The sequence below is a fragment of the Pezoporus flaviventris genome, unplaced genomic scaffold, assembly GCF_033815535.1.
Source record: "Pezoporus flaviventris isolate CSIRO_AGI_PZ_B2104156 unplaced genomic scaffold, CSIRO_AGI_Pfla_v1 ptg000066l, whole genome shotgun sequence".
NCBI lineage: Eukaryota > Metazoa > Chordata > Aves > Psittaciformes > Psittacidae > Pezoporus > Pezoporus flaviventris.
Window position 1 is genome coordinate 16382925 of NW_026892614.1, and position 13133 is coordinate 16396057.

A 13133-nucleotide genomic window follows, 5' to 3' on the forward strand; every position below is an offset into this window, starting at 1 on the left:
TACTAGCATGAGGCTGCTTTTATATAAATCCTTGCAGTCTATAATGTGTTTAAACTGGCAATTTGTTCTGAAAGCATTATTTATTTTCTTGGACCCTTGTGGGACTGGATAGTACATAAGAATATTTGCAGGCAGTAGGTCTGACTGTGCTTATTATTCTTTACAGATAGGTTTGATTACTACAGTGAAGTTACAAAAAACCCAACTAGAAACCTAGAGGAAGGTGAAAGGTTTGTGGTCATGTGGTGTGCCATCATGTGTGGCACTGCAGCAGTTTGCCAAATGCCCATATCTATCCTATATCCGAAATGTCCATCCCCATGAAACAGTTGTGACTTCTCCAGTGCTTCTCTTTTCTCTGTGAAAGCACATCTCTTTCCAATACCACTTTAGAGTTGCAGATGGTAGATGAATGGTTGAAGCATGCTGAGCAAATCCAGAGAGATTCCATCACAAGCACTGGTGCCTAACCTCTCCCATGAACATCTGCAGCAGGGTCACGGTTGCCCCTTGGGGCTCCCAGAGCTGTCCGTGAACATGCCCTGGGCCACCTCCCTGCTCCCAGCGGGGAGAACCCAGGAGAACCCAGCCACATGCTGCTGCCTATGGACACAGCACACAGCCCAAGAGGGAGCTGTGGGCTATGCCATCAGGTCTCATGGCAAGGAAGATAAGGGAATAAAACCTGCAGGAAGCCCTGAACCTTCTCCAAGGTGTAAAATTGGTTGCTGGGAATTGGAAGCCTTTCACTCTGCAAAATTAGGCTATTACCATGCTAAATCTCTTTCATACATTAAGCTAACCAGAGATGGAATCCCTGGCACTCAGAACGTGTTTCTTCTGTGCCAGAGGTCTGAGTCATCCCAAGTGTGAAATGCCAGTTTTTCAAACAAGTGCCTGTCAACTGCATGCTGCATTTCTTACTGGACACTGCAGTCCCCCACTAAGAGAAGTAGCTATGGGTGGGATTTGCCTGGGTCCTGATTTCTGTGGTTTTGTGGAAAAAAAGAGCAACAACAGTAGCAAAAAGCATGGCTTTCAAAGAGATAGTCTGAAAAAGGCAGGTCATTCCCATCACACAGTAATGTATCCATAAGCCCACAAAAGAGGGAAAAGGGAAATGGCAGGGAAGGGACAGAGCAGAGCAGATTGAATGCCTTAGCAATTATCCTTAGACTAGGGAATGCTACCAGTAGCTTACAGTGTCTGTGGCATTTATCCCAATCCTTCAAAATCAGTTTGGCACTTGTTCTCTGCTACATGAGGATGAAACCCATCTACTGCACAATAGAAAGTTTCCAGTCACCGCTACTGAACACGGACATTTTTCACAGATATTTCTGCCCTGAGGAGTTGCTTAATGCAATTCTCCTTAGAGCAATTGTGTCAGTTTCATTTTTTTGTTGGCATTGTTAAATCAGAATGATTCTGCCAACGGAATCTAGCGCAGACTTCAGACTGCATTGAAAAAATATGCTAGAGAAGCCATAGAACAAGTTTCATTACTATCTAAGTCTTAGTATTTTCCTATGCAATACCCATGAGCCATAAATCACTGCCTAAGGAAGAGTGAGAATAGGGTAAGCAAATGTTTTAACATCAAGCAAGGGGTTTCCTGAACCTTTTGTGGTTTGTCAGTGAATTCCACATTACACAACTATCTGCTGCCCGAGGAAACATCTCCAAGTTGTTCTGAACCGGACTGCTGCTAGCATCATAAAATGAACTGTTGTAAACCCCTTCAGTCATCTCTTTCCAGGTTGCTAAGTCCTGGCCTACTCAGTCATTCCATGCCATTACTTGTTGCCCTTCTGTGATTTTTTCCTTTTCATACCTTTAATAAGTATACTCTTTTATAGCTGAGGATGTCAGCTGCTTTCTGTACTCCAGTTGTAGGTGTACAACAGGCTTATATAGTAACAATGTAATATGTTATCCCTTTTGATATCTCTTCTTCTAAAATACGATTTCATGTTATGTTTGCCTGGAACTGTCTGTCCATCAAACCTCACTTCTCAGTGAAGCACATGATTTTGTATGGCAGGCTGGAATTACTGTTTATCCTCATGCGCGCTACTTACATTTGTCTATACTGGAGGATTACCAGGATGGGAAGGTCAGAAGAACATTCCTCTTGTGTTATTATCCAGCAAGCCTGACAGACAATCCTGCATATGTTCACAGAGTGTTTGCTTTTTGTATCCATTCATGAGTGACTGTTAAGCAGGCTGTAGGAAGCCGCTCCTGATCAGTGCAGTTTGGCAATCAGTAATGTCTTGTCTGCAAAGGGAGCAGATGTCACATTTTACAAAAGCTTGAATTGACAAGACCTTTCTAAAGCTGCTTGTAATGTTGATCTTCAGAAAGCACTAATACTGCATATAAAAAGCTGAGTCCTCTGAGGTGCTGAGTGGCTTTTGCAAGGTGCTTATGAATCTCAAATCTTTTTAGTAATCAAGGATGCTCAGCATTCTTGTGAAGAAGTGCTGGGTACCTTTCAGGAGCTGTTTCCAAAATCGCAGTGCAAAGCCTTTCCTTCCAGGCGTTATTTCTCCTACTGGAAAATAAAAGGTGCTGTTAATAAAATCAGATCATCCCCCAAAATAGCATGCTAAATCATCTCTGACAGTTGTTTAATTATTGCTGAGCACCTCTTGGGTTTTGAGGTGCCACTGAAGCAAGTAAATTGAGGTAAATGAATAAAAAAAAGCAATCATCAATGAAGACATAAGGTAAAAGTAATGCTAAGGAATTAGACACATTGCCAGATTTCAGAAGTTTCCCTAAATTTCCTGTAGTAATATAATAGAAATTCATCACTGTATTGATTCTGGTACTCACACAGATTTGAAGACGGTATTTGAAAAGGGGGAACCTAAAACCCTGATTTGCCTCAAATCATTGGAGCTTTTTTGGTATTTTGAGTCTGAACTTATTTGTAGTGCAGCTTTCTCTGCCCATGGAGTATGGGTAATTAGACAAGGCTTGAAAGCCAGTGTGGATAGAAGAGCTGATGCTGGTGGCAAGGAGCAGCAGTAACCTTGCCATAGTACTCAGAATATCTTGAAGCCTCTCGTGGTCTCGCTGGTGTATGTGCTGTGCAGCAGTTGACTGTCTCATCTGGAGCCTGAGGAGACCAGCTATTCAGCCTTGGCACCGGCCTCAATTGAAGAAAAGTAAAAATCCCTCAGCCATCAGATTTTTGTTAATGAAGTGCTTTTGTCTGTATTTATGGTAGTTCATACTGTTATGGCAGTTGCACTGTTCAGGGTTTCTTGACTAGAAGAAATATTTACGTGGTGACTTCAGCTTTATCAGAAGAAAACGGGGGATGGGGAGGAAGGCTTGAGAAGAGATGTAATGCAGGACTCTTCTAAGCATGACTTCATTTTGATTCTTTCATTCTCTTGTCAGGTGCTGGATTTGATGGAGTGGAAGAAATTAAACGGCACCCTTTCTTTGTTACTATAGACTGGAATGTAAGTGGAGAAGCATTTTATGTTTTTTTTTTTAATTATTTTTCTTAGATAATTTTTTAAGACAAAATGCTTAGAAGAAAAGATTAAATGAACTCTTAACACAGAGAACCTGGGAGCTAGAGCCTTTTAAGTGGGTGCTTATGTCTCTATCATATTTGGCAGGCTTGCAGTTGGACTTAATGATCTTCAGTGTCTTTTCCAATCTAAATGAATCTATGATTCTATATATACATTCATTCACATACCCATAAATGAAAGAAATAGAAATCTGCTTTCAGCATTGCCAGTTTTATCTAACTGCTTGTCTCTATTTTGTCTGATGATCTGGCTTATCCTGGTACTACCTGAGGCTATTTGCAGTCTTCTGCAGAATAATTTCCACATTCAGTTCTAATAAACTTAATTCATTGATTGTGGGAACTGGACTAGAGTGAAAATGAGCAGCTTTAAATGACAGAATTCCTGTAATATTTCAGTTGCAAAAGAAAACTGATATAAAGGACTGATACTGAGTGAAATACTCTAGGGAGAAGCAGTCTGATGCTCTAGGTAACGCTATCTTTCTGCTTTTAGGTTCCATATGAAATGCTTGTCTCTTCTCACTGGGTTGGCCAAGCTTAACTAAAGGCTAGGTTTATTCTTTCTGATATCAAGGACCTCCTGGAATCCTTTTCTTTCTTGGAATTATTCAGAGCAGCCCCAGGTCTGCTGTTACATATCTACTGACAGTAGCTCCAAGGGGCTTCAAGACCTCCAGGCTCACCCTTCTCCACAAACAGAGCATAGCGATACTGGGACTGTCTATGTATCTGTAGAACTGGTACAGCAGGCTGTACAGCAAGTTGCACTGCTTTATGCTGGGGGATTCATAAGTCTTCCAGCCATATAGGTTTGTCATTTTTGGCTTAAGTGACCATAGGACAGGATCTGGCCCTTCCACTGTATTGCAATGAAAGCTACAGAAAAACACAACAAAGATGGATTTTTCAGAACAGTGATTTAATATCACTGACTCAAATATCACAAGCCAACCAGCCAGAACAGGGAACAGCAACTCCTCTTACAAGTGGTTGATGTTTTATTGAGGTGAGTCATTAATTTAACATCAGCACTCAAAACTGGAACAGCAAACATTTGATCAAATGTAACATGGGTCAAATAAGACACGTCGAACATGATTAACAGAATGGTAAACAAGGATTTATTTTATTGCTATCAGCTACAGCTCATGAAGCTGGAGGTAGAGATTAGCTAAGTGTTAGATTTAGACTTGAAACATACAAAACCTTCTCACATTTTCAGCATCATATTTGTTCAGATCAATTTATTTTTAGACAAACCTGGAGGCAAACACTTTGTTCTTGATCTGGACATCTACCAGTGCATCAGAGCTCCTGTTTGCCATATCCTCTAGAATTTTCAAGTTTAGTTTCATCTGACATATGTTATAGTATTGTTATGTGTCTTTAATATTTGATCTCAATTCACTCATGAATGCTAGTGTAGCAGGTCACACTGGTGCAGGTCTCACTATAAATTCTTGTAAAACAGCATGAATGTATGTGACAGAGCCATTCTCAGACTGCTGCCCAGGGCTTTAGAGTAAAGCCAGTTCCTCTGTGAAAGAACATTTTGTGGTGCCTAGGTGGGTTTTGAAAGGCCCACAGAATCATTCATCTGGGGAAAACTCATGAATCTAATCTGAATTGCATGTGGAAGAGCTGGCATGACTCAAGCTTGTTAAGAGATGATCAATGAAGGTGGCGTTTGAGATTCTCCTTTATGATCCAACGGACTTTCAGTCCCATTACGTATTTCTGAATTTTTGATTCTCTTTCTTCTTCTGCTTCTTACTAATCATGAGATTCTGTCTAAAGACTTTACAGATATTAAAAGTTTAAGTAAAAAGAAAAAATAGAGAAACCTGAAGAGTAGGGTTCTTTATTATTATGACTATGATTAATAATAGTAGTATTAGCATTATTTTCTATATTCCTCTGATATCTCCACAGTTTTCAGCTTTGCAATTAAAATACAGGTCAGGTGCATGCATCTTAACATAATAAAGACACTGGAGCAGTAAGAGGATTTCTGCTTCTTCTGTGTTTGCTAGTGGAGCAGCTCAGTAACTCATCAGAGAGAAACGAGGCTCTGCGTCTTGGAAAGGTTTTCAGCAAAGTCAGTTCTGCGCTGTGAGACTCCTGAAGACCACCTTCTCTCATGATGATTGGTGATTGTTTCAAGCTCAGTTCTTTAGGAAACAATTTCATGCCTGTCTTACAGAAATTATACAGTCCTCCATCATTTGAAAAAGTTTTTATGGATGGGTTAGGAAAATATCTACCGTGAAGAGGGTAGGTATGCTTGAACATGATTTAGAGCTAGAAAGAAAGGTGGATTTAATTGCACTTTGATGTTATCTAGTCCTCTTGAGTTTGCTGTAAAGTATAGCTGTAAATATCCATTTTAATCCAACATTATTAGTGCTGCTGCACTCTCTTGGAGACAGATCATTATTGCACAGATCAGCTGTCATCTTTGTAATGTATTTTTTCATTTAATCCTAATTTTACTATCACTCATGGAGGTCTTGGGAGGCTTATCTAGTTAGAGCAGTAGCACTGTATGCATTTCAGAGCAGTGTGAGCCAGCCTGGCCCTGAGGTGAAGCCAGGACTTTGTTTTAGAATGATCACCCAATCAACTGTTAACATGTTCTCTATGGGCAGAAACAGAGCAGGGTCAGAGAACAAAAGTGGGTCAGGCACAGATGTTCAGCGCTGATCTCTGTACAGCTGCAGGAAAAGAGTCCCTGATGCCCTCATTTTGTTCTCCTATCACATACATACAATCTCTCACATCTGTTTGCAGGCAGTCGGCAAGCAACATTGTTGAGGCAGGACAGCAATGTTGATTTATTTTATACCTTGGTAATATAAAGACCTGAAAGCAAGAGGCAAGCTCTATTGCAGAACTTCTGTGCTACCTTGGCAGGTATGATAGACAGGACTGCTGCAACTGACAGCATAGAAACTTTCAGCAGCTGTAGAAAAATGACTTTCTATCAAAAGCCCCCTTAACACAAAGGGTCAGAATGGGTGAGTGTCTTCTAGGAACCCAGTGTGAAATGGGTGGGTTTTTAAGCAAGATTTTTGCTACAGTAGTGACATGATTGATAACAAGGAGAAAACAACCAAGTTGCTTCGTCTAATTTTAAAAAGAGATTCCAAACAGAAATGAGTGAGCTGCTTCCTTCCAAGCTGTGTGTGAAGTCTAGGTATTGCAGCAATGAAGTCATTCCAGTCACAGACAGAAATGTATAAATTGGACCTTCATTTCAGAGTACTGCCAGAACTGTTCCCATGAGTTTGGGATTGGGGCTTGGTTTTCGTCTCTGCCACTGGAGTTTACCTGTTGGAGAAGTCATTTCCCACTTGTTTCCCATCCTTCACTGCCTTCAAACAGATGCAGCCAGACGTAGTGTCTGGTTTGGATAAAGGCAGAAACACAGTGAAAACAATATATGCAGTGGATAAAAGCCACCTGTTACAATGCTGCAGATGCTCCTGCCAGGCACAACTGTGCTGACACGCATGACCACTGCACGCAGAGGCAATGGGTACAAGCCTGAAAAACATGAGTATGGTCAGAGAATAGCCGTCCTCCTTCCATCCTTTCCCAGATGCTCTTCCCATGTTCCACGGTGCCATTATTCAGCACAAATCTCCAGCCATCCTAGGTTAAACTTCTGACGTATAAGTAGCACTAAATTAACTGTGAACAAACTGGCAGAGATTTTATGCCCAAACTGAAACTGTGGCATAAGCAAATATCTGTAAGAGTCTCGGTTTTACAGGTATTGTCACCACTAACAAAATTCTAAATTCCCACTTCCCAGGGTGAAAAATAGATAAAGTTTTCTGCACATATCAGTCTTACTGCTCTAAGGCATTTAATAGGCACTGTGACAAGAATTCAGTAGATCCTTTGTTAAGTGAATGGACTGTCTTTCATGATTAAGCCTGGGATTTACAGGAAGAAGATTAGATGTCCAGCTCCTTCTGAGTTTTACCTGCTTACTACCTTTGCACCCCCTTTTATCCCTTAGACAAGCAGACTCAAACCGAGTTGACCTCAGATAATTTTAGTCATTGGCTCTGAGAAAGCACAGTCTCGTTCCTGATTTTTTATTACCATTTCTTCTTTCCAAGTCGTGCATAAAGCATTTCTGTCTTTTCACTGGAAATGAAAAATGAAATCCCTTTTTGCAGTCAGAGAAGTGGGCTATAAACAGTATTTTTTGTTTAGATGACAGGCTGAATTGGAACTATAGGAAATGATACACTAGAAAAGCAACTGTCAGATACAGCTGAGGGAAGGAGTGGGAAGAAAATGGGTTCAAGTTCAATTTCCTTCAATATTAATCTGAGATCAGACAAAACTGAAAACATCAATTATTTAATTGCAGATTTTAACAACAGCAAAAGAAAGTGATCCCAAGGTCTGAATTCTGCTAGCTCTTCTATCATTTGCAGGGAATAACACTGAGTCATTAATCTAGGAGAGGACAAACATTTTAGAAGGTAGTTCATCTTTTGTCTATTTATTGGGTTTTCCATGACAGGTATATGTATCAAGGGAGTTTATTCTCACACTACAAGTGCGTCACTGTGCAGGGTAGCATCTTTCTATTTCCAGAAGGTGTCTGAGGAGTAATTCAATTCTTCATCAAAGAAACTCAGTTGAGGAAATGACTAAATAGCTTTTAATTAAATTAAACCATTTTCTTTTTCTTGATATTTGCCAGACACATACATGTACAGGGCATTTACACCTCTGGGTTTTTCTAGAAGTGCATTTTTTTAAAGATGATGAAAAATTAACTGCTTATAAATAGCAAGAGACAGCTGCATGTTATAGCTTTTTGTTACTAGTCTCCCTGGTGTATTACTTGAGTCCCAGTTGAAGAGGTGTTCAGATGGAGATTAGATTATGGATCTGGCAACATACATTAAGAAAGGGTCATTGCGACCTGAGGGGAAATGATTTATGCCTCCCCCCCCCCCCCCCCCCAAGCGTTTTGTCCCAAATTGGAAAGAAAGCTGATAGAAACTCACACTACTGTAGAAGCTCACACTGCTATAGAACTGTGTTCTAGTTAATTTATAGGTACTTATTAATCTGAAGGTACTGATTATCAAAGTCTCAGAAGGATGTGAAGGGTTGGTAAGTAGACAGAAGCATGCATATGTATCCAGGTGTGAATGTCTGAATCAGTACTTTCACACTTTGGAGTTCATCCCCCTCATTCTGTAGATTATGCACTCGCTCTTCACAGCCTCTGGAGCCAACAGCCATGCATGATGCACAGTGATTTCTCTGCCACTCACCTTTTTCTGTGATAAATCAATGCTGTGGCCAGATTGAAAATACGGGCATGGGATGTGGGCTGTTAATCTTTACCGGGAAAGAGAGAGAATTTACATTCTTAATAAAGCATCAAGAGAAAAGGAATGCTTTTCTCCTTTGTGCATGTGGAAGCAATGTAGAAGAAAAAGAATCTTCAGCTTCTTATATCCATGCAAAATAACACAAATATAATGATCTTAAGCACCCAACCTGAAATGTAAATGTTCCAGTTAACACTAACATATCCAAAGTCTCTTTTGAACGTCTAACAAGATGCCTCTAAATAACAATTTGGATATGAAAACTGTGATTTAAGTTGGGACAGCTGGGACCCTGTTCCCATTCAGATAGGTGGTGGAACTACCAGTGACTTCTTTATATAGAGTCAGGATTACCATGACTTGAGATGTACTTAATTATTTAAGCTTTACCAGAAGTTATGTGACAGCCTGATAGAAATGGCCAAAACCAAGATTTGATTGATTCGGTTTCTATTGAAAGAGATCAAGGTGATCCATCAGCCCCAAATAACTTTGGGACCACAATACAAGATAATAGGTTAATACATTTCACCTACAGAAATATTTGTGGAAAATCCAGAAGGTTCTCAAATCCTCCACAAGACTTGTTCCCTGTGTGTGCAGAAGACAACAGCTGTGACCCTTACTGTTTTCTTCGATCAGCTTGTGACACATCATGTTTTGCAGTCTACAGGATGTGGAGTTTTCAAGGAAGAGCATAGTGCCTGCACCAAGCCTTCATGTTTAACTCTGTTGGGCTGCCCTGTGTTTTAGTGTGCTTCAGTGAATTGGCTTTGATTGTAGTGCTTCACTCAGAAAACTGGAGCCAGTGGGGGATGGGAAAGCCCATAGAAGACATTGCTCTGCTTCTTGTTCCTCAAAGATTTGATTTTTCCTAATTTAAATTAGTAAGATTTAATTTTTATTATTTTGACAGTTACCAGATTCAACAGCTTGGGGGGGAGGAGGAAGAAATGTGTTTTAGTCAGTTTACCTTTTGCTGTTCCTAGTTGCCTAGTCAGAAATAATTTCTATCACAAGTGGAAAAGGAAATGGAAAAGGGAGTCATCCAGGTTGCACGCAGAGGAGGTTCCTTTCACTCACACAAGCAACTTCTTTGTCTGCATCACCTCCCCGCAAGCAAATTTGTGATTACACATCTTTAGGTGGCCTGTGACTCATGATGAATCTTAAATCCCTCCCTAGTAGAAGAGGATGTGGGTTCGGGATTCAAAATACAAATGTAGCTCCAATAGCACTTAAGAAACTACAGATGGGGATAGGAATTAAGAGGCCAGAGAGAATATGGTTACGATAATCGAGAGAGAGTGCAGTTCCTGAATGATGGACGACTCTAAACATTCTCCACTTTTTGGACCTCACAGGATGAGGGGTGCATTTAATTTGAGGAGGAACCATGTGCATGTGACCATATTGCTTTCCGTAGTAGAAGCACTGCAGTTGTGAATTAAGACAAATAAAGGGAAGCTGGAAGCAAACAGCTTTCTCAAGGTGAAATCCTAGCAACCAAAAAACCTTCAGTAGGTGCCGAGTTCTCTTTTCAAGTTCTGTGCAGACAGAAAAATATACATGTTAATTACTAGGTTGATACTTTTCAGTTGATGAGTGACACTTCCTGCTGAAGTTTGCAATTGGCTTTTAATTATTTGGAAGACTGGCTTTCCGTTGTGGCTCACAGCATTTATTCATCTGTTTTTCTCTCAGAAGATATGTAGCAGTTTTACGCAAACAGGAACTTTTTATGGTGAAATGGTCATTAATTATTACACAATCATTTCCAGCCTCACCATTCCACTTTTTCAAGGAATCATAATTCAACCACAAACATATCCTTTATGCTAATATATGCTATAGAATGTCCTGCCTCAAGAACCTTTGTTTGTCAATGCAAAATCAAGTTCCAGTTATACTGATGTGTATATATCTTCAGCTTGACCACATGCTTTATATTACAGAACTTAATTCACTACAAAACCCACAGTTAAAAACATTCTTCCTGCATGCAGAGAGCTGGACATGCATGTATTAATCTCCATTAAATATTTTGAAAAATCAGCTCATTATGAAGTTTTTTAAGAGCTAACCTGAAAATACATATTACAGTCATAAAATAGAGCTATCCAGCTCTTACCATGACTTGAAAGCTTGCATGAAATGTGTTTATGCTCAGACATGTTAATTATTGGATGCTGTCTATGGCAACTAACTCAGCCCTTTGAAACCTGAGAACAGAAGTGCTGGCAGAAGGGAAATGCAGTCTAGTGACTGCAACATGAGGCAGAGCGTGAGACTGAAGCTGTGCTCCTCATGCCACCATCGACATGGTATTCAGTTTTGGCCATTTCAAGCAGAGATGATGCAGAGATCACTGAAATCATTAGGACTCTTTCCGTTAACCTCTGTAGGCTTCGGATCAGATGCAGATGTGCTGCACCACAATTTGTTCATCTTCAGAGTGTGTGTGTGTGTGTGTGTGCGCAAAAAGCACAGGGCAGCAGTTTCTTAAAGATCACTAAGGAGGAGGAAAGAGGCCACGAAGTCCTTGGTAATAAAGGCAGTATATTAACATGTGTTTATGGAGACTGTTACTTACGTGATCCCCTATATGTCCCCTCACTTGCTAGCACAAACTCACACACCTAGCAGTGCTTATCTGTTACATTCCTCCCTCTCTTCCTTACCTTTTTGTTCGTGGTTTTGTTCCTCTGCTCAAGCTATGTTTAGGCCTTCAATATGATTCCCCCCTCCATCCGCAATGCTTTCTTCCTAACATCTTTTGATGGGAATCCTCAGCTATAAGCACCTTCCCTTTTAACAGATATGCCAAAAGTCCCTTGTTTACCTTATAATCACCAGGCAGCCAGGCCTCTTGCTCAGCTCAGTCTGGCAGGGTGTCAGACATATTGCTGGTTCTTAACAAATAGTAAATGCTAAAACAGTCACAGCTTCCTAGTGGTTCTTTGTGTTCATTGCCATTGCTGCACTGCTGAAGTCACCCAGGCACAGATTCCTGTTGTTACCTTTGCATGTTCCAGTCCTGCTCCTAAGACCAGTGAATTTCCAGATGCCCCAGGTGGAATACTGTGCCAGTCTATGGACTAAATTTTTACCACAAACAGCTGTGTTTATATTCTGGATTCCAGTAACTAAAAGTGCAGCGACCATCCAGGGCACATGTTTTAAGCTGACTAGTGAAGCAGGAACCAGAGCTACAGATACATCACCCTTTTTTGTGGGTCCTGCAAGGACAGTGCAGAGCTGAGAGGCCACTCTAAACAGGGCAGGGGAGCCTGTCTGCAGGTGCTGAAGGTTTACAGACTGTTGTTGATTGTGATCTGTTCTTCTCCTTCTAGAAATTATACAGGAAAGAAATCAAGCCACCTTTCAAGCCTGCAGTGGGACGGCCAGAAGACACCTTTCATTTTGATCCAGAGTTCACATCTCGGACCCCCACAGGTTAGTAAGGTGGCACATCTTTTCAGTGAGTAAATTCATTCTCCTTTCACCTCCCCATTCCAAAAAAGGCCTGAAATTCTGATCACCTGTGTAAATTACCTCAGCTTCAAGGAACTTTGCATCTCTGCAAGTTAGTGTATAATTATATATTCCATGGATGTTTTCTTTAGCTACGAAATCCCATAGACTGTGGACTGTTGGAATTTAATTCATGGTTAACAATAGTGAACAATTGTCAAGTTCTCAGATCAGCAAAGTTGTGCCAACAGAAAATATGGCAATTTTTAGAAAATCCTGCAGTGAGAAAATCCTTGCAGTCATGCCTATAATTTCTGTTTCCTAACAGGAACATCACACTTTGTGCACAATATGGTATATGTGAGGGTGGTTATTGCACAAAACATCATCTTTACACTCTTTTAGATGAAAGCAAGAATATCAATAACCCTAGAGTAGTAATTCCAGTGATAATGTTTCCTATTGCTAGGTATGGATAAGCTACATTACATTTCTGCCTGTGATTCCTGTGTAAAAAATGTATTTATACGTTCTAAAATGTAAACGTTTAATTAGTTGTTTGTACAACACTTTGAGAATAGTAAGTGCTTCAAATATCACAGATATTGTGGTTGCCCCAGAACTGTTGAAGTAAGAATAAAAGGTCTGAGCTTTCGTTATGGAAACACCAGCATTATACAGCATGAATCAGAGATGAGGTTTCCTGTAGTTTTTGTTCAGGCTCATCAAGA

General features: G+C 40.4%; 1 protein-coding gene across 5 annotated transcripts in view; it reads left to right on the top strand.

Annotated features, from left to right (window-relative positions):
* The window catches only part of RPS6KA2 (ribosomal protein S6 kinase A2), a 296264-nt gene that overhangs the window by 249652 nt on the left and 33479 nt on the right, over positions 1-13133 (top strand). For all 5 annotated transcript variants that reach the window (XM_061471390.1, XM_061471391.1, XM_061471389.1 and 2 more), the window contains exons 11-12: positions 3415-3479; positions 12282-12384. In XM_061471390.1, the coding sequence (XP_061327374.1) occupies positions 3415-3479; positions 12282-12384 (168 nt within the window). The remainder of the gene's footprint in view (positions 1-3414; positions 3480-12281; positions 12385-13133) is intronic.